Source organism: Octopus bimaculoides, chromosome 2 (genome assembly GCF_001194135.2).
Source record: "Octopus bimaculoides isolate UCB-OBI-ISO-001 chromosome 2, ASM119413v2, whole genome shotgun sequence".
Taxonomy (NCBI): Eukaryota; Metazoa; Mollusca; class Cephalopoda; order Octopoda; family Octopodidae; genus Octopus; species Octopus bimaculoides.
In genome coordinates, this window is record NC_068982.1 from 49,835,749 (window position 1) to 49,859,032 (window position 23,284).

Here is a 23,284-nt window from a genome sequence, read left to right on the forward strand (position 1 = left end):
TGTGTGTGTGTGTGTCTCTACCCAAGACATACCACCACTGCTTGACAGTTTGTGCTGATTTGTTTACATCTCTATATCTTGGTGGATGAGTAAAAGAGACAGCTAAAATAAGCACTAAACATAAAAAAAAAAGCCCTGGGGTTGATAAAATTTTTCAAGGCAATGCCCCAGCATGGGCCACATTCTAATGACTGAAACAAATAAAAGATGAAAGACAAAATATCAGATTATAAGTGTGTCTTTTATGAGACAAATTAACTCACCCATATCCGAATTAGAGCGATATGACATGGTTCTGTAAAAGTCAAGGTCACATAGTGATCACTACCAGCAGTAAATGGGGTCAGCCACATGTGTACATCATCTCTTGTGCGATTCACTCCATCGATAAGATTCTGGACAACCCGAGGGTCCTTATTGTATTGCGGTAAGACATTGATATCCTTAGGATTTGCAGTGATCTGAAAAAGATGAACATTAAATATCATCAATGTGTCCATACACAAATACACATACACTCACTCTCTCTCTCTCTCTCTTTCACATATGCACAATACACTAATGTATTCACATGTGAATTAGCTTCATGTTTTTGCTTTTTATTCTATTTCAGTAACAACAATGAAATAAAAGCCGTCAGACATTAAAAGCATTGACCTGAGACAGAAAAAAAAAGCAACAAAAAACTCATAAAATGTATCAATCAACCAACTATGAAGGGGTGCTGAAAAGTTCCTGGCTTTAAGGGTATCTCCAAAGCCTGGTTGGAGGTCCAACTGAGTTCTTTTACATGACTCAGATAAAACTGAAGGACTGCTGCAGTAAGTGTGTGAAGCTGATTTGGGGAATACATTGAATAAAATCGTAACTGATGATACATCTGTATTTTCTTTTACCCAAAGCCAGGAACTTCTTAACCCTTTCATTTCCAACCTGGCTAAAGCTGATTGAAAAATGTTTTGGCTCAAATGACCAACCCGGTCAAAGCTGACTGAGCGAACCCACTGATATTTAAAAGTGAATTTCAGTACAAATCTCGTTAGTACATTTATGAAAACACATGATTTCAATTTGCAAATAGTCGAGTTACAGCATCTGACACTGTTTGATGTGTTATCTGAGCTGCACAAATTTTGGGAGATTTCTTTTCTTTGGCAATTTTTTTTCAACTTTTAAAATGGATAACAGTTTCATGCTATCAAGCAGTGATTCTGAATTTGAGGGTTTTTCAATGGAAGATATGGAGAAATCAAACAAATGTAAGCTTGTAAGCTTGCTTGAAATGATCATTATGGAAACAAACTGTAACGCAGAAAGTAAACAAACTGAGAAAAAAGACAATTTGTAGTTTTCATGTATTTACCTGTAATTAGAGTCACTTTGAGACAAAAGTTTTGCAACAGAACTGATTAAGAAACTTTTCTTCAATTGTGTTCCAAAAATCACATTAATATGTCGATAAATAAAATAGCTACAGGTGTTTAATGAAACCAGTCTAAATTTGTGACGATTTTAGAATTTAAATGAAACTCATAAGGGGTGTGTTTTATATAGAAATATAGTAAGGAAAGGGTTAAACTAGATACTGTAAGCTGTCTTTGCTATTTGACTATAGTGTTAAGTCAAAAGTTTTGCAGATTGTTACTTGCTCTGATCCATGGTTCACTTCCTGTGCTGAAGATGCTTCATCAACCAAGAGGAGGTGGAAGCTTCAATGAAGGAGTTCTTCACTTCAAAAGACAAGAACTGGTATCAGCATAGGATCAAAGAACTTGCAGAACGGTGGCTTCAGATGGTGAAACACAATGCCTTCAACTTCAAATGCTAGGCTGCTTTTGTTGTAAATTGACAAATAAAGCATATAGGTTACCAAAATATTGCAAAACTTTTGACTCAACACATTATATACCATTTTAATCTTGCCAAGATAATCTGGTAATCACTTAGCACTAGCTGGAACATCTATTCTATAAGCGTCCAGCATAATTAAATGTCCTACATTAGTTTGATGTTTGTGATGAGAAATAAATCAAATCATGAATCAACATAACATAAACGGACATGTATATACCATCATAAGGTGTAAGGTGACTAATAAATTCACTGCTCTTTAACTACATTTTATGAAGCAAAAACTGACAAAAATCTTATGAGATTTTACACTTGTGATCTCTTAAAGGGGAATTAATAACTTCAAAGATGTGAACCTAAGTTGTTGAATAAAAAAAAAATTGTTATCAGGTCAAAAAGAAAAAAAAAAACAGACAAAAATGTACTTCTATAAACAAAGTTAACCACAGATCTGCTTCTAATCTATATACTTTAAGCAGAGGGATTACAGAGTATAATATCACCACAGAAATAGTTCATTCTCAAGCTCTTATATAATTCTAGTCTAAGATCTAGAAAGGAAAGAAGGAAGTTGATAATATGCATCATGGTTGAATACTATAGGAAGGAATAAATACACCAGTATCAACGATAATATACACACTGTCAACTCCAAAATTTTTGCTAAAAGTGAGGAAAGCCACATAATTGAAGGGCTCAAGGAAAAGACTTAATAATTGAATACTGGTTTAAAATGTTAATATTCTACAGAATAACACTCATATGTATATTTGAAATAATTATGTAAAGCATAATTGGCATATGCCATGTTAAAAGCACCCAGGACACACTGTAAAGTGGTTGGCTTCAGGAAGGGTATCCAGCCACAGAAACCAAGCCAAATCAGACTGGAGCCTAGATCAAACTGTCCAACCCAAGCCAGCATGGAAAACAGATGTTGAAGGATGATGATGATGATGATGATGATGGTGATAATGATGATGGTGATAATGATGATGATGAGATTAGCTTGTGATAACATGGACAAATCTTGCAGCTAAGGATGAAATCACTAACATGGTAGAAAATAATAGGCTTCTTTATCTTTCTTAGAAATTATGTATATACTTTACACAAGCTGTTTTAACCAATTTGTTTCACTATTATGAGTTCAACAAGATTTGAATGATGAGCAGCAAGGTTGAAGAAGGCGATACATGGGCTGTACCTCAAACAACTTTTAATTAATAAACCTGTAATGTGTAATGCAAAAAAAAATTTTTTTAAACTGCAGTAGCCTTGTGACTGTCACCTGAATACAAAAAGGTGCTGCAGTTGATAGAAGTACCTCCTGTCTTAGTTGCTGCCAAGAAAAGATTCAGAACAACATGGTAAAACTTGTAACTGAAAGTCATCTGTACCATAAATCTTTCATGATGTTTTCCATAAACCCCTTCTTATAAGTTCTTTATTATATATAATCTCCAAATTTCTCCTTAAGAAAATTAAATTTCAGACCAAGTTAGCCACCACTGTCACCATAAGACTGTAGACATCCACCAATGCCAATACACATATAAAAAACCCTAAACTGACTGGATTTAATTGCAGTTCATTTCATTCTGTTCATTTAATGGCAAATGTATTACAAGAGCATTTGTGTACTAAGCAAAGATAATGTCTGAAACTGATTAAATAAATCATCACTAATGTAAGTTTTCCCATGCTGAACAGACCTTACAGTATCTCATCACTTGTCATGGTCCTTTATTACCTGGTACACACATGGTCATAGAGAAAAACCAGCATCTTTGTTGTACTGAAAAGTCATCTCAAACAAGCCTTCAGAATCTCCTCACCTCGCTCTGTTCTTTCCTTTTTAACAAATACTTTTTGCAGTTGGATGCCCTTCATATTACCAACCACTTTACAATGTAGCCTGGGTGAATTTTAACTTGCTACCAGCATTAGAAGGGATGTCTCAAACAAGATTAAAGAGACCTCATTCTTTTTCTTTTTTGATACCCTTTCTACGAGCAACTACATAACAGTATAGCAGAGGTGGACAACATGGATTTTATCAAGCCACTAGTACAAGAGATTGTTGTCTCTGACAAGATGGAAGAACTCTTTGTATCTAATGTAGCCTCAATTTTCATTCTTTTCTATTCTCTGTAAAAGCCAGTTATCTTCCTATCAAGAAAACCAAAACAAAATTCTTCAATACAGTCATCCAGTCCTGGAAATAGCAGTCAATTCTCCTTCAGTTCACACCCTACAGTCTTCAACAAAGCACACATTAAACAACATAGTTCTATATACAGTGTCTATAAACTAAAAATGAGATGGTCATGACTAGAACACATCAGATTATAGATCTGTTAGATCAGAGCTGAGTTAAACAACAAATATGTATTTATTCAGAATATCAGTATATAAAAAATCCTTTATAAAAGTGTAACATATTTAATGATATACATATGGAAATTCACATTTATGAAGTTGTATTCTGGTTCTGGTTTAAGAGCACCACTTGGCCTGTGGGTACTTTAACACAGTCTACTCTGATGCAAGCATTCAGGTGAGGTCTCTGCTTCGAAGAAAACTTGCTATCTTGAGCTGCTTCCTTCAGTTACTTCCCTTGAGTGCTATAGTTTGTGAAAGATACAAGTTCCTGACCCCACATAAGATACAATGCCCACTTGTAACCATATGTCTACAGCTAGGCTAATTACAATAACTGACATAGTAATTCTAAGTATCTCAAAACTATAGTTTCATCTTCTGATAGCCACCCACTTCTGAGATCCTCTAAAGTCATAGGTGCTATGCAACCTTCTTTGAATAAGCCATAGTTACAATTCCTACAAAAAATTATACTTTTGTCTTATTCTTTTCTCAGTGAAGGCACATGGTTTAGTAATGAGGTTTTTTGGCTCATGGTCATAAGATCGCTAGTTCAATTCCCAGTGGTGTGTTGTGTCTCTTGGGTGAGATACTTTATTTCCTGTTGCTCCAGTTCACTCAGTTGACAAAAATGAATAGTACCTGTATTTCAAAGGGCCAACTTTGTCATATTTTCTGTCACACCGAATCTCTTTGAGAAGTATGTTAAGGGCGTGCATGTCAGGGAAGTGCTCAGTCACTTGCACATTCATTTTAATGTGCAGGCTGTTCCATTGATCGGATAAACTGGAATACGAATTGTCATAACTGATGGTCTACCAGTATTCGTTTTCCTAGTTTCCTCCTCATTCAGCTGGACATTCGACTTTCAGCAATGCACATCTTTTCTTCCCCACCACTTAATTCAGCCAGATTATGTCTGCTGTCCGCAACTGTAATTGCATGGTCAAGGAATTTGCTTCGCAACAATGTGGTTTGGGGTTCAGCCACACTGCACAACATGTTGAGAAAATGTTTTCTTCTATAGCACCAGGTATACCAATGTATTGTGCATACATTTGGTAGATGCAAACAGTAAGAAGTCTATTGTGTGTCTGAGTGAGTGAGTGAGTGTGTGAGTGTGTGTGTGTATATGTATATGAGGAGTGTGTGTGTGTGTATATATATATATGAGTGTGTGTGTGTGTGTGTGTGTGTCAGTGTACAATAATGTTGACATCTCATGGTTTTGCTTGAGCAAAATGATATTGAGCTTAAATTTCTTGTTGACATTATGACTAGTGACACTATTCTTTCAAAGGCTTGTGGAATAATATATTCCTCACTTAAGAAATAAGGGTCAGTGACAAGAAGAGCATCCAAATGCAAAAATCTAGCCTCAAAATCAATTCCGGTCCAAGCCATGCTAGCATGGAAAAGCTAAACGCTGAACAAATGAATATCGCCACAACAAAATAATAAATTCAAAAAAAGATGGAGAACATTTCTAAATATGTGGTTTCGATTAAACGGTTGATACAACTCATAAGTATTGAATATGATATGACTTGTAAGTACTAAGATTTATAATTCCACATCCAAGAATATTTAATAACATTTTTGGATGTATATTTACAATATTTTCATCTACACCATAGACTATATTTCCCTCTCCCATCGTTGGCAGGTGTCTTATTCATGGATACATATATATGTCTGAGATCATGTACACAACCAAGAATAATATATTGGAGACATAAATATTTCAAATAATAGTCCAGAATATTTCAATTTTACCATGATTTATATGTTCATATCTACATAAAATGTAGCCTTCATATTTCAAGAACATATACTAACTGCATAACTAAAACTTTGCTCTAGCATATGTTATTTTATAGTATTTCCCCACTCGATTCTGAAACTGCTACAGATTATTTTATTGAATTTCAATTGTGTTGCAGACTTATAAAATGTTATGTCAGAGTATTAAATCATGCAAACTTATATATCAGAAAGACTCTGTCTCGACAGAGGCTAGCTACTTTATATACCTCTGATATGCTTTACAGATTCTAAAGAGTGTTTATTTCTAAGAATATGAATATATTTATGAGAGTATGTGTGTGTAGATATATACATACATACATACATATATATATATACACACACACACACATGTATGTATGTGTGCATATATATATAGATATGTATATATGTGTGCATATATGTATATATATATATATATGTGTATGTATATATATATATATATATATATATATATATGTATGCGTGCGTGTATATATATATATATGTATGTAAAAGGTTGAAGAGGAACGCACGAGTAGATATGTAGATATATATATATATATATATATATATATATATATATATATATATATATATATATATATATATATATATATATGGAAAAAAGACAAAGTAGAAAATGCTAAAATACTTTTATAAAGAACATTACAGAACCGGTTTCGATCCTTGAGATCTTTTCAGCAGTAAATATGAATAATAAATTTTTGAAAAATTAAATTTTGGTAAATTTAAAAGAAAAGTCTTTTTAAAGACATATCTGTATAGTATTCAAATAACGGGGGCATTTTTCTTGTTTAATAAAATAGCATTCAGCCAACACACCAACATTTGCGCCAATAACAAAAATCCAAGTTTCAGAACTTTTCCCCTCCACCAACTCAGAGACGACACAACCCACAGCCAAAGAATAAGCAAAGAGTCTCTCTTCATCACAAAACACAGACCCCCCTCTGAACGCTTCTACAACGAATGACATATCCACCACGACCCTAGAATAACACACACACACAAAAATTAAAAATGACAAACTCCAAACAGACACTCAAAGAATAAGACATAAGAGCTTGAACAGCTCGTATGTCTTCTTTTAATATCTAATTTTATCATTCTGTATTAAATAATTACAAATGTCACCGGCTTTCATTAATAAAGATTGTCTACTGGCAGGAAATGAAAGAAAATTTCAAATATATCTAAGTAACTAGCAGCACTTCTCAACTTGTAATTGTTTACGATCTAATCAGGAATTAATAATTACATTTATTAATTTCATTTATAATAAGTAATCATGTTAACCTTGTGAAAGAATTTCAATAAAGATACTAAAACCACTTCAGAATAAATGGCTGTAAAGTGTTACCAGTCTTGGTAAATAAAAGAAACTATTGTTTTGGATTTTTGTACATCCAAAACACTTGATTAACCTTCAACTCTGAATATTCCAAGGCAACTTTTACAACAGTATTTGGATTAGACATTCACTTATTGAAAGATAGTTGGAGCTGGTATGGCTGTGTATTTGAGATGTTTGCTTCTCAACCACGCAATTTTGGGTTCTGTCCCACCGTGTGGTACTTTCAGCAAGTGTCTGCTAGAATAGTCCCAGGCTGACCAAAGCCTTATGAGTAGATTTGGGAGACAGAAAATGGAAGACTGAAAGAAGCCCACCGAGTATGTGTGTTTATGTGTGTGTGTGTGCATATGTTACTGTGGCTGTGTGTGTGTGTGTGTGTGTGTGCATGCGTGTGGCTGTAGTTGGATGTGTGTATGTGTGTGTGGCTGGATGTGTGTGTGTGTGGCTGTGACGGTATGTGTGTGGCTGTGACGGCATGTGTGTGCGTGCGTGTTTGTGTGTGGCTAGTTAGTTGACTGAAATCAGTAAAAGAATAAACTAAGAAGTAACATAAGGTCTTATTTTACAATTAACCCTCAAATACTAAATTGATATAAAGATACTAAAACTAAGAAAATTATGATAATTAAATACATTAGCAGAAGTAGTAACACTTACTTTTTTTACTGTAACAGATTCACCCTTTTCTGAGAAAATATCAATTCCAGTGAGTCCAACATAATGCTTATCACCCCATGTCATCTTGATGTTAATGACAAGTTCTTGTCCATATGGTAGTTCCGGGATAGTGAAATTTTCACTGAAATAAGAAAAGAAAATACCATTTACCCTGTTAAAATGCATTACTCAGTCCAGAATGAGATTTTAATGGATGTTTTAACTGTTACACATCCAACAACAGAGATGTAACAGTTACATGTTACTGATAGATGTAACAGATGCTGTGATGATTATTATCGGTAGCTGGTTAATAAGGACCTTGCGGGTTGATGAGGTAGGCACCAAAATGATTTGTGAGAAGGATAAAAGGATCTTTTTTAAAACGGGGGCCACATTTTTCATTAACGAAACACTTTGAAACTTGGAACACTGGTAGAATGTGTCATATAAAACATCTTTTTCTCTTAGTCTTCTTAAAAAAAAAAGAAATCCCTAAGTTATTCCATGTTAAAGTTGTCGTATTTCTGTAATTTCAACCAATCACTGACGTCCATTCAGCCGATATACATTAAGTGCCGACTACATAAACAAACGATTCTGAAACAATTCTATCGGTGATAGGGTTAGGGTAAAACAGCAAATTTAAAAAGAAAAAAGCAAATAAAACGAAGAAAAAAAAAGGAAAATGAAAAAAGCAAATTTAAAATGAAAAAAGCAAATAAAATGAAGCTATGGCTTAATCAGCCAAAGGAGTAAATGTAAACAACTGAATACTTGTCAGTGATTGGTTGAAATTATCTAAATAAGACAATTTTTTACATGAAATAAATTTGAATACAAAAATATTTTTCTGTACCAAAAACACTATGTGAAACATTAATGAAAAATGTGGCCCCCGTTTTAAAAAAGATCCGGATAAAATAACTTCTTACAAATTTTATTTATCCATCACAATTTGTCTCATTGTCTCATTATCAACAGTGTACAGAGTTGGTAACAGTCGGTTGTTTCCTAGTGTTAAAGTAAAAATAAACTGAGAGTCAACCTAATACATTCATTGTGTATGTTCTTTTGACTTCTGCAACTTTTAAGGTAATGTTTGTGTCAGAAGTGGATGCTAGAAAGAGATAGGCAAGTGATATCCAAGAGGGAAAACAAACTGTCCCATGAAATCTTCACTAACTAGCTACCAATATTAATCACTACTGCAGCTGTTACATCAATCAGTGACATAGAACTGTTGCATTTGGTGTCCCACTGCCAAAGTGATTAACAGTTATATCTCACTGATATCACATATGAGAGGAAGACATTTATTTACTGAAGAAATATTTTAGAACTTTAAAACCCAACATTGAACATAATTACTAGATAAAAAAAAAGGCATTAGCATCAATAAAAAATTTTACATGAGAAAGAGGGGGGGGAGAGAGAGAGACAGGAGAGAGATAGACAGAGACAACGTGAATCTATGAACTAGAGAAAATAAGCAAAACCAAAAGTCATAACTTTCAGAAGTTAATTCTATACAATTTGTAAGGAGGAAAAGGAATTTTCAAATCTGGATAAATCAAAACAAATGCTTTACTTGTTTCAGTCATCAGACAGTAGCCATGCTGGGGCATTGCCTCAAAGGGTTTAGTTGAACAAATTGACTCCAGTACTTGTTCTTTTTTTTTTAAGCATGGTACTCATTCTAGCGGTCTTTTTTACCAAACTGCTAAGTTATGAGGATGTAAACAAATTAACACCAGTTGTTATGTGATAGTGGGAGACAGATACAACACAAACACACACACAGATTTATATATTTATTGCGGTCACTTCAGCCATGTAACCGCATGTGTTTTTCTTGGATTATACTTTTCTTTTTCTCTAGAACTTTCCTCTTTCTGATGAAGGTTTCATACTCAAAACATCACACACAAACATCACAACTGGAGTCTGGACAGCTCCTGTCAAACCATCCAACTGATGTTAGCATGGGAAACGGATATTAAATGATGGTGATGCTGATGATAATGACACACATGACAAGCATCTTTCAGTTTCTGTCTACCAAAATCCCTCCCAAGAACTTGGTTGGCCCAGGGCTATAGTACAAGACACTTGCCCAAGATGCCACACAGTGGGGCAGAACCTGAAAGCATGTAGTTGTGAAGCAAACTTAATACCACACAGCCATGCCTGCATGTAATATATATATATATATATATATATATATATATATATATATATATATATATATATATAACATGCATGACTGTATGGTATTAAGTTTATACAGATGTATATAACACATGTAATAATCAAATTAAATAATATGCATCTTATTGTGTTGTATTGCATAGGTGATCCTCTGGTCTGTGGAAAAATTGTCTTCGATGAAATGATTCCATGGTGTAAAAAAAAAAAAAACGGATGGGGGTCTGCTGCTCTAGAGTCGATAAAATATTTAGTACAAAGTATACTGGAATTGATTCATTTGACTATATCCTTCTGCTTGGAAATGTATGGTCTTGTACCAATGGAAGAAATCAATATTAGACTTCAATTTCCCTTTTATTTTGAATCACTAGTCTGTTTGTTCAAAGAATTGGTAAGAACTCCTTTTCATTAATAATGTAATTATTAACGAAATTAATCCTTTCATGTCAAATTTCTACGTTGATTAGGAACAAAAGTTAAAAACCAATATACCGTAAAGGAAATCAATTTTATTTTTCCCCACCAAACCTGAATCTGAACAGTTGAAATGAAAGTGATAAAGAAATATAATAATTTTCTCAAATCAAAATTAGAAATAAGACATACCACTAATGTTATACTTTTGAAGTTTACATTCATGAAGATATATGTACATGTATATATGTGTATATATAGATGGATGGATATTTATATGCACACACACGTGTGTGTGTGTGTATACATACTTATATACACACACGTGTGTGTGTGTATTCATTCTTAGACAAGAATAGTATTGATCACCATCTGACAATGGCTTGATAAACCAAAACTTCAAAATCACTGTCAATAGTATTCAGTTGAATAATAAATAAATATGTACTCTCCAAAAGTGTTGAACAATCCTTCAGTTTCATGTCAATTTTTTTTTAATTATTATAACTTAACGTGCTGGTGACATGTAAAAGGAATCCATGCCAGTGACCTGTAAGAATACACCCAGAACAGTCTGTAAAGGAGTTGGCATTAGGAAGAACATCCAGGTGTAGAGACCAAGCCAAAACAGATGACTTGAGCCTAGTACAGGTCTCTGGCTTACCAGCTCCAGTCAAACTGTGTAACCCATGCAAAGATGGAAAATGGATGTTAAATAATGATGATGATGATAACATAAAAACAAATATATACATGCGTATGTGCATGCACACACACACACACATTGTTATATTTGAGGATGGTCATATTTAGTCAATTAAACACATTCCATTTGGAATAAGCAGAACGAGAGGAGACACATACAATAGAAAGTTGCTGATGAGTTCATAGAATTTGTAATAAAAGGGCTTAGACAAAGACATTAAAATAATAATATTAAATAATAAAGCTGAAGTGAAGACCAAACATATAGTTTACATGTTAAATGGCAAAATGTGACCATCCCCAAGTATAGCAATATCTATTTCAACACATGATTTCATATCAGGAATCTTGCAGAGCAAATACATAAACACACACACACATGTATATAAGTGCCATGGTGAAGAAAACTTAAACGTTTTATCAATTAAACATCACAAGTCAAGACTATTGAAAAGGTTGCAAGACGCAATAAAAATTTTAGGAAAATAAAAATAAGGAATAAGTGCAAATTTTACCGGTGAGTCTGCTAAATTATAAAGCACAAAAAGAAAATGACTATCCCCAGACACAACAGAATATACTTCAACAAACGAACTCACATAAAGAATCTTGCAAACCAAATCCAAAAACGAAACATCACAAATGTTTCTTGAAAATCCCAAAACTAAAATTGTGCATTTTCAAGTAAGAAAACCTTAGGAAAAAGTTCCAGTTTTTCCATAAGGGCATACTTTCCTTTTATAGAGGTGCTTCATTCCTTAACTAATACTTGATATACATTACTATAATTAAAAACTATCTGACTAACCAATAATTCTATAGTAACATGGGACATTGGAAATTATTAGTGTTTATAACAGTAGTATAGCTATTTTAATAACTATATAACAAAAAGGAATAATATTTTTGTATCACTGTTATATTCAGTGATTAATATATTTCTGTTCTACCATAACTAGAAGTAATTTTAAAACAACCTATATTTTTTTAATCCATACAAGAAAATCCCTAAAGATAAGGAATATTTTATTACCTCTTATTACTTAACTTTTAATAACTTGGAGCATCATGTCTAAAGAGATGAATTATTCATTCCAAAACAGATCCCAACAGATCCAAATATTTACGATGGATTAATTTGGATTAAAAAAAAAAACATTTCTCATTTATTTATTGGATCGACATTTTCAGGCAGGGTTTGGCTAAGTGGAATATATTACTTCTATGATTACACATACACGTGTGTGGTTGTGTGTGTATCATTGAATATCTATTTTCCATGCTGGCATGTGTGTATGTATATATGAAAATATATATATATATATATATATATATATCTCAAAACAAACACACAGATACATTATATACATATCTATCTATGTGTGTGTGCACTTCACCAACATTAAACTTCTCATGAAATATTGTGCTTATCTCCAATAGAATGCAACAGGAAAAATTACTCAATGGAATGCTTGAGGGAGGAAAAAGTAATAACCAATATGAAATGAAAATGAGTAATAGAAGGTTAACGCTATCCACAACTGGAGCATGCAGACATCCCTAGTGACACAAAATTGAAAACTACAGCTATATTCTTCACTTTTATATTCAAGCCAAATTAAAAGTTAGCAGTGCAGTGAAGTAAAAATCACAGGACCACTGGGACTCTAGAATCCAGCAATACCAATCAATGAAGGAATGATTGACATTTTATATATATATATATCCATCTTATTATAGTGTTTGTGGTGAAAAAACTTATCCATGTGAACACTAAATATTTAGCTCTATACAATTTTTTTTTTTTTATCTTCCTTAGGATTTAGTCAAAACCTGTAATAGAGTTCTACATATTCGTTGTATTTGTGTAGATATTGATATAAGAAAAGGTTAAGAAAAAAAATAATAACAGCGAATGTTAAGTCTGCTCTGTAATAAAGTATGGTTGTCAATGACAGAAGTAATCAAGTCAACAACAGATTATGTGACAAGTAACGTAACTGAGAGCAGAAAATTAAATCATTGTCAGTTCTTCATCCCATATTTCTGTTGCAAAACTCTAATAAATTTAAGCCTGAATTTAAGCAGCATTCTACAGGCCTCACCTAATACCGCACTGATAGACACTGAAATACAAAAGAGACATTACAAAAGCTATGTGTATGCAAATGCACGATAATATGGCAATTAAGACCCTTGGTCATGCCATGGTGTTCAATACATTAATGTCACCATTTTTGATGGGTTCCATCAAGAGTGGTAGTACATAAGCCTGGTTTTTGAGATTAGTCAGAGATATAGTTAAACAGCACCTGAAGCCGTTGATAAAATGACTGAATGTTGACTTAAGATGTAAGTAGGATTTTTACTGTAAAGAAGCCAACTTGATTGTAAATATCAAGCTTAAGGATAAGAACTTTTAACATTAGATGTGAAATACTTAACCCTTTGGCATTTAAACTGGCCATACATAAGCCCAAATATTCTATCTGTTTTATGCTCAAATTAACTAGATTCTCAGTTACCTTACAATGTCATTCTCAAAATAAACAACTACATCACTGAAATCTCAAAGCTACAAAATAATGCATGATTAACTCAAAACAATGCGAATAAATAAGCATTACATTTGATAGAGTAATATGAATGCTAAGGAGTTGAATGGGAAATTATGCTATTCATCTATTATAATACTATAATAGATTTCATATATAACAAAATAATGACCTTGTTGTTAAGCTGTCTGGTTGCTGAGGAAAATCTATGAGTTTAATCCCAGGAAAACCTAAGACTTGTTAATTAAGAGTGCAGGGCTTAGTTGTGTGGTTAAGAAGTTTTCCTTGCAATCACATGGCTGATATTAGAGCTTATTGTATGCCATCTTGGCCATATGTCTTCTACTATAGCGTAAGGGCTAACTATTGCCTTGTGAGTAGTGTTTGAAAAGCAAAAACTGTGGAGAATTCTGTTGCGCATGTGCGTGCACGTGCATGCATGTGTGCGTGTGTGTATGCATGCTTGTACACTTTTCCTGATGGATATTGCTGTAAACAATAAATGTCAGCAAGAAAACCAATAAACAAGTACTTCCAAAAAGGAAGTAATATGGTACTTGTTATCTCCAACTTGTACTGATGTACCTCTGTTACTTTCATACCAAATACTGTGTACCAGTAATTAGTCCATTAGAAAAACATAACCAATGACACTGTTGTTCACAAAATGCAATCACCTCAATAATCATTGTTATTTTATTTGCTTGATTCTAAGATTTGCTTCCACATTTGGAATTTCTTCTCTAAATATTTGACAGATTCAGCTACGAAAACCAGGTTATTTTGGCATTCAAAAATTTCCAGAGACAACCAGTTTTAAATTCCTTCATTATGGCCTGAACTACTACAATAATCAGGAAAGGGATTAAGAATTGTTCCCTGGTGGACACTTAACCAACACAATAAATCTCTTGATGAACTCGTTGCTAATTTTCATTTTGCTAAGGTAATTCAGTGCACAGCGTGTTTTCCCTCCATGAGCAATTCATCTAAATACCTAATTATCTCTAGACTAGACAATGTAGTACTCTGTCAAATGCCTTCTTCATATCAACATATTTTAGGCATCGTGACTTGCACTGAGCAAAGAACTTTTCCTGTAGTTGTACCACTAAGAAAAGAATACTGATAGAATTCCATCCTGTCATAAATCTGAAATACAATCCTCATCTAAGCTAATTATGTTCCTAATCAGTTGCACTAAAACACTTTCTGATATTTTTGTCTGAGGCACCTGTAGTTGCTTTCTTTTTAACCCTTTGCTTATCCTGTATCAAATGTGATGCACAGGTCATATTTCCCTAATATCCATACATCATATATGATACACTTTCCCACTTTTTTTTCAACTACCAAGGTAACTTAGGACTTATAAATGGAAAACATTATATTATTCAGAGCATACGAAACAAGGACTAACTAAAAGTCCAAAAACAAGGAAGGACATTTAGGAGAAACACATGAAAGTGCTTTGGAATAAAGGGTTAAGAGCATTTCTTCTGTCTTTGTAGCAGTTGCTGACAATGCTACTATGCAGCTCAGGCATGTGACACTTCCCTGTGCTACTTGTCTGAATATGAAACTAATGTGTTCCCTATCTTACCAAATATCTTCAACATTCCAACAACAAGTGTATGTTCTAGCAATTTTAATGACTGAAATTCCTAGAATGATTTCAACAAAACAATGAATATTCCAAACAAATGAGCCAACAAGGGAGCCTCTACAAGGTGGCTTGATCTGCTAGAAATATCAGGGAAATATCACATACTACTGTCTTTGAAAACATGAAGGATTTATTGGCACAGGGCTCCTGCAGGCCAGTCCTCTTCATTGAGTGGCAGGGAATAGCATTAACACTTCTGCTGTGGAAGACAGGTAATGCATACAAAAATTATAATACCCATAGAATAGACAATGTTTTGGTTTTAAAACAAAAGGCCCAAACAATAAGCATCATCACCATCATCATCATCAGTGTTGTAATGTTCACATTTCTATTCTTGCATGGATCAAGTGTAATTCATGGAGGCAGATATTCTATATTTAGATACCTATCTATTTCCCCATGATCAGACATGTTTTCACAGAAGTTTGAAAATGAATGGCACCACTTTGCATGACAATGATACTTATTTACAGCTATCATCTGATGTCTAGACAAGGATGCACAAACATACACACACTCATACAGACACTCCCTCACACACATCTACGACAAGCTTCTTACAGCTTCCATCTACCAAATCAACTCACAAGGCTTTGGTCAGCCTGAGCTATAGTAGGAAACACTAGTTTGAGGTGCTACACAGTGGAACTGAACCTAAAATTGTGTAGTTTCAAAACAAACTCCTTAACTACTTAGCCATACCTCTGCCTACCTAAAACAATGTGGTTGGGGAGCAAATGTCTTGACTACACAGCCATGTTTGCAACCTAACAATAAACAATGGAAACAAAATTCATGCTTTTAATTACACTTTCAATTAAGATAGTAAACAGGCTAACGAGCTTCAAAAATAGCAGGGACTGCAAGACTGCAAGATATTTGTCTGAAAGTTATTAGAATAGTCGTGACACATGCTAATCAGACCTACATGTTCACCTTACTACTTAAAGTATTCACACCAAGATGACCAGTTAAGAGGAGGTGATATGGCAAGTTATAAAAGAAAACGACCAGTTAAGAGGAGGTGATATGGCAAGTTATAAAAGAAAACTGTAATATATTTTAACTCTTTAAAACAATAACCAGCACTATCATGATTGATCTTAATTATCTATAAGCTGAGTATTTTAAAATTCTTAAACCAGTTTCTTTCTTTTATTTTTTTGGGATGTTGTTGAAATATACATAATGTCTAAGACAAGAATATTTAATGAATTCAGTAATAACTGATAGATAATTGTATCATTTGAAGAAAGGTTATACGTATCGAACTAGAACAGCAAACCACAAAATGTGGCTGTGTGGTTAAAAAGCTTGCTTCCCAACCATGCGATCTTGTGATCTTGAGTTGAATCCCACAGCATGGCATCTTGAGCAAGTCTTCTACTATAGCCCCAGACTCCACCAAAGCCTTGTGAGTGGATTTGGTAGACAGAAACTGAAAGAAGCCCATCATAACTTCCTCTATACAGATTAATATGTGTTTCAAAAACTGAACAATGAAAGTGCTTATACAGATTATGAAAACTTCATTGAAGAAAGGTTTCTGTCTATTTGTTTAACAAAATCTTTTTAAAATAGTTAATATCATTTAAGAAAATATATTTTTAAACATTGTAATGTACCAAAAATTCTTTGCCAAAAGTCATGCATGGATACATACATACATACATACATACATACATAAGGATAGAGATGCGGGAAAAGCCGTAAAATGTGACAACCGATGCAGACTTTGCAGAGTTCATGCTAAAGATATCACCCACATCATAAGCAGTTGTCTGAAAATGTCATCACAGTATTGTCTACCGACAAGACATGACATTGTAGCTAGGTCACAGTCTAATGAAATCCCTGGGATATGTAACACACTGTCTAAATACCAATCTTGAGAAATTAGGCTTCTCAAAACCGGAAAGGAGAAAGCTAATTCAAAGACTACAGATCAAATCCATCACTGGAACTGTAAAAATCTGTAAAACTTTCCAGAAGTTTATCATTTAAATATATATGAGCATGTCTAGATATGTAACTATACGGATGAGAATACATACATAAAACATACAAATCTGCATATACATACATACATACATATATACATACATACATACCCTGTTGTTGACGTTGAAATTCCAATGAAGGAACTTTGGATCTAGTTTAGAAACCAATTCTTTCTCTATTGGCAAGAAATCTTGAAATAAACTGAATAGTGACATACATACATACATAAATAAATACATACACACACATATATATGTATGTATGTGTGTGTGTGTGTGTGTGTGTAAGTGCCCTTCTCTAAACATCATATTGTGGCTGTAAATAAGCATCAACATCATACATGCAAGATTATTCATTCTTCTGTGGAAAGCATATTTGTGTACAGGAAAATGTTATCTTTCTTGGAAATAGGTGGTAGGGTGGCAACAGGAAGGGAATCTGGTCTAAACAAATTCCAACTGACTCATGCAAGCATGGAAAAGCAAATTAGATGATGATAATGATGATGAAAAGTAAAGAGTAATACACCACAAGCTGCTTTTTTTTTTAAATGCATCAGTATAATTCATCCAATTTAAGAAATGATATGCTAAGGGTTAGCTATGAAAATCAAGCAACACACACACACAAACATACCACATACACATACCTCTGCAAGAGACCTGGGATATTCTGTAACGGTCATGGGTACTTTCTCTCCTTATATAACTATCTTATGAAACAAAAAAACATACACACAAAGCAACTCTAACTACATGTACTAAGATAGATACACATACAGAGTTTAAAACATATAAAATGGTGCATATATCAACTGAGAGTAAGCTGAAAGGTTAAACACAGAGAGAGAGCCAGAAAGATAACAATGAGACATAGAATAAAGCTCCTGGAGAAAGAACATTTAAGTTGTTTGAGGGACAAGTAATTAACAATATAAACTTACTCATGTCTCAGTAAACATGCTGAATACATTGTGAAAACAAAAAATATCCTGAAGTGAAGAATGCACTAATGAATAATGGAGCCACAAGTTGGGTGATGCTCCACAAAGTTGTAACATAGGCAGAGAGAGACGAATGAATCCTTACGTTGCCAGTACAAAACACATAAATAAAATGAATAAAATAGAAAGTAAAATAAAATAAAAATAAAATAAAATAAAATAAAATGAAATAATCAGCTGCTAAGTTACTCTAACGACATGCCATCGTCAAGATAAATTTTAGCCGAGCAGTCAGCAGATTATTTTGTTATTATTGAGTGGTAAGAAAGCTGTGACCACAAACACATGTTACCTACTTGAAGTTAAACTGACCAAAACAATTATTATTATTATTATTATTATTATTATTATTATCATTATTGTTGCTGTTGTTGTTGTTGTAATTTCTTTTAGAATTAATAATATCCTCATCATTTGTAATAGAAAGTCTTTAATGGATACCAGAAGATGAGACAAAATGCAACGGATAAAGTGTTGGTAGTGAAGACGATCACAATGACAACGGTGGCAAGTACATACGATGATGACGACGAGGATGATGGTGATGGTTTACGAGGATGAGAGTAACAATTAAGAGGACAAAAGCAAAAGAGAGAAATAATAATCTCTTTTATACTACAACTGGTTTTAAGCGATCAAAGACACACTAGATCACTTTCAACCATAACACAAAAGAGATTAAAGCAGAATCAATTTTTGCAGTAAATTCCCCTAAAGACAAAATAGAAAATTAGTCAGTGCAGTAGACTTTGATTCAGCAGGTGACATAATTAAAAATAACATTTATAATCAATAATCAAAGTAAATACAAAACCAAATGGTACTTTGGTAGCCATTTATTGACCCTCTCGCCTCTCTCTCTCTCACTTTGTTGGTAAGCATCAGATACATTTTATGGATATTGGACTTAGTTAAAATATGCTTAAGTTTTTAGTTTTCTGATAAGAATAGCAATAAATGAATAATAATTTCTATAATGTCCAGTGCTCCATCATTGGTTTCTGATATATAGAGGTACCCAGTGCACCACAATTCAGTCATCTTATCTAGAAGAGTTCATTCAAGTCTTATACAAGTACATTTTTCATGGGTTTTGACTGATAATATGTCTAGTGAGAGTATATTTAGTTACTAACAGAACATGTTCACTCTCTATGCACACACACACACACACACACACACACACACACACAAATATATATAATCTATGTGCACCTCATGGTCATGATGTAGATATTTAGATGTTGTTCCGGCATTCAGCAGTCAGTAATACCAGTGATAGCCAATATCTTTCTCAGCTTGCATTATCATACTCACATTTCACTGCTATTTTACAAATTTGTTAAATCAATGGGAAGAGATTCTTTTCTACTCTAGGCACAAGGCCCGAAATTTTGGGGCAGGAGGCCAGTCAATTAGATGGACCCTATTACACAACTGGTACTTAATTTATCGACCCCCAAAAGGATGAACGGCAAAATTGACCTTGGCAGAATTTGAGCTCAGAACACAAAGACAGATGGAATACAGCTAAGCATTTTCCCTTATCAATGGGAAGAGATTGTGCCCATGTGTAAGGCAGGTGAGACTGATGAGGGCGATGCTCATCATGAATAACATCAAATCAATGGTTAAAGGAAACAGGGATGTGTAGGAAATTACAGAGAGAAACAGCAGCTAAATCTCCCTCAAATAATATTCTATCACCATTAAAAAGAAAACAGGCATGTTGGTTAATGTGGTCTTCACCTGTTTCCAGCCCAATGGTACAAGATGGGTTGATCATAGCTGGTTTGCCTATCAGCTAGGGCTGGCATACCTCTAAGCATCATATTACTCTCTCTATATATGTGTGTGTGTGTATGCATATGTGTATGTACATACATCTACATATGTGTACACACATCTTAAGTAGCTTGCTTACCAGCCACATGGTTCTGGGTTCAGTCCCACTGCATGGCACCTGGGGCAAGTGTCTTCTACTATAGCCTTGGGCCAACCAAAGCCTTGAGAGTGGATTTGGTAGACGGAAACTGAAAGAAGCCCGTTGTGTGTATATATACATGTGTGTGTGTGTGTGTGTACTGGTGTGTTTACGTCCCTGTAACTTAGCAGTTCGGCAAAAGACACCGATAGAATAAGTACTAGGTTTACAAAGGGGTCAATTTGCTAGACTAAAGGCAGTGCTACAGCATGGCCACAGTCAAATGACTGAAACAAGTAAAAAGGAAATATATATATATATATATATATATATATATATATATAATTATTATTATTAAGGCTGCAAAAATATCACAAAGACTGCTACAGAATTGTGATAGTTTTGTGATGTTTTTACAGCTTTAATATTAAAGCATATTACTCTATATCCAGTATTCAAGTACTGTTTTTTCCCACCTTGTTTCACATTTATGTGCTTACTTTGGTGTGTATACACACACACACACACACACGCACGCACACATATGTTCTTTTAACTGTTATCTGCTTCATTATTCAGTCCATGTCTTCATGTCCTCTCCAATATTTTGTTCTCTTCTAAGAAAAAGTATTCGGATTTTATTTAGGGAGGTGAGGAAGTATAACATTGATGGAAAATTTACAAAACCTGACTAGGATATAAATCAAGATATATTGTACAATTTTTTCTTCTTTTCATTTTCCTATCATCTCCAATTATGTAGTCTTGGAGTGAAATAATACTTATTTCACAGTTAGACAAGCTAAAGCAGATAAATTATCTTGGCCTAAGACTATATGTTTTCTTAAATCAAGGTATTTCACTTGAGATATTTGGAATAATTTATTACATTATTTAACCTCATCCCTCAAAACATCAGAATACAAAACAGGGTCAGTAGTACTTGATTCACTAACTAAACCCGTTTCTTCTTATTTAATTCTTCTGTATTCATAGTTGCATACAGAAGTGCCAATCATTTAAAGTGGATGGAACTTGTGGAGAAGGAGACCTAGAAAGACACGGGACAAAGTATTGAAGGCCAATCTCAAGACACTGAGCCCTTATGAAGTCGGTGACTAAGGACCAAAATACCTGGTGCACTGGCATACTCAAGAAGACCTGTCCACCACAACAGAATTGATACTAGTGTCGGTGCCACATAAAAAGCATCTATGCTGGTGTCACATTAAAAATACTGGTGCTAGTGCCACATAAAAAAACACCCAGTACACTCTGTGAAGGGGGTTGACAATATGAAGGGCATCCAGCCATAGAGACGATCCAACCCATGCCAGCGTGGAAAACAGACATTAAATGATGATGATGATGATAATGATGATGATGATGATAATGATGATGGTGGTGATTGTCTGTTGTTTCTGACAAGAATATGCTGCCTTTCTAATATACATCTAAAAATACTCAAGAATGGTGAGGTGATTACGAAAAATAGCTAACATCCATCTATCTATCCATCCACCCATCTTATCTTTCTACTTATCTCTGTGAGGGTTAAGAGGACAGAGTCCTTAAACACAATCTCCAGAGGGTCCTATCAGAAGCAACCAAAAGCAATGATGATCTGGCTGGATCCTAAATGACGCTATGGATATTAACCAACTATCTCACTCGAGGTCTATCTTAGGCCTCCTACTGGTTGGCAATGCCTAGAAAACCTATCCTGCAATTGTTTCCTTAGCCATTATAACCACATTATTAAAGTGATCCTTTGAAAGAGCTCCATTCAATCCACTTGTATTCATGAGAGTACTCTTTCAGTCAGAATCTAAGATTCATAACTCCATAGAAAAGTAGGCCTTCTAAATGCAAAAGCAAGAGACAACTATTTGTCTATCAAAATCTTATATTTGATATAATTATGAGATTTCACTTCCATATTTGTATTTACAGCTGAACATTATAAGAGAGGCAGCCTTGTATGAGTCATGGTTATGAAAGGCTCAACCCATTGGCATTTAAACCAGCTATATCCAGCCAAAATATATTACCTATTTAATGTCCAAACCAGCCAGATCTAGCCTCCTTCAAGATAAGGAAGGACATACACTCACACATGCACCCACATACACAGACACATAAATTCAAACACGCACACACAGACAACAGGCTTCTTTCAGTTTCTATCTAGTAAACCCACTCACAAGGTCTAGATCAGCCCAAGGCTATAATAGGAGACATTTGCCCAAGGTGATTTGCAATGGAACTGAACCCAAAAACCATTTGGTTGGAAAGCAAATTTCTGAACAACACAACTATGCCAGCACCAGTAGAAATGCTTAACCCTTTTGTTACCATATTTCTGTTGAGATGCTCTGTGTTTCTTTCAATTAATTTTAAATATAACAAAGAATTTAGTAAAATAACTTAGTTATCATTAAGCTAGTGTTAGTAACATAAATTGTGACTAAGGTTTGGTGAAAGACTTTAGTTCAGAACTTTTGGAGGTAGTTTCAGGCAGGTTGATATCAAAAGGCTATTTGGTTTAACCCTTTCGTTACTATATTTCTGACCAAAATACACCCCTCATGAGTTTCAATTAAATTCTAAAATAATCATGAATTTAGACTAGTTTCATTAAACACCTGTAACTTTTTTATTTATCAACATATTAATGTGATATTTGGAACATAATTAAAGAAAGGGTTCTTAATCAATTCTATTGCATAATTTTTGTCTCAAAGTT

At 34.0% G+C, this 23,284-nt stretch overlaps 1 protein-coding gene across 1 annotated transcript in view; it reads right to left on the reverse strand.

The window, feature by feature from the left end:
* The window catches only part of LOC106873657 (katanin-interacting protein), a 551,631-nt gene that overhangs the window by 329,705 nt on the left and 198,642 nt on the right, over positions 1-23,284 (reverse strand). The window contains exons 23-24 of the mRNA XM_052977029.1: positions 8,057-8,198; positions 264-461 (exon numbers count right to left, since the gene is read on the reverse strand). Coding sequence (XP_052832989.1) covers positions 264-461; positions 8,057-8,198 — 340 coding nt within the window. The remainder of the gene's footprint in view (positions 1-263; positions 462-8,056; positions 8,199-23,284) is intronic.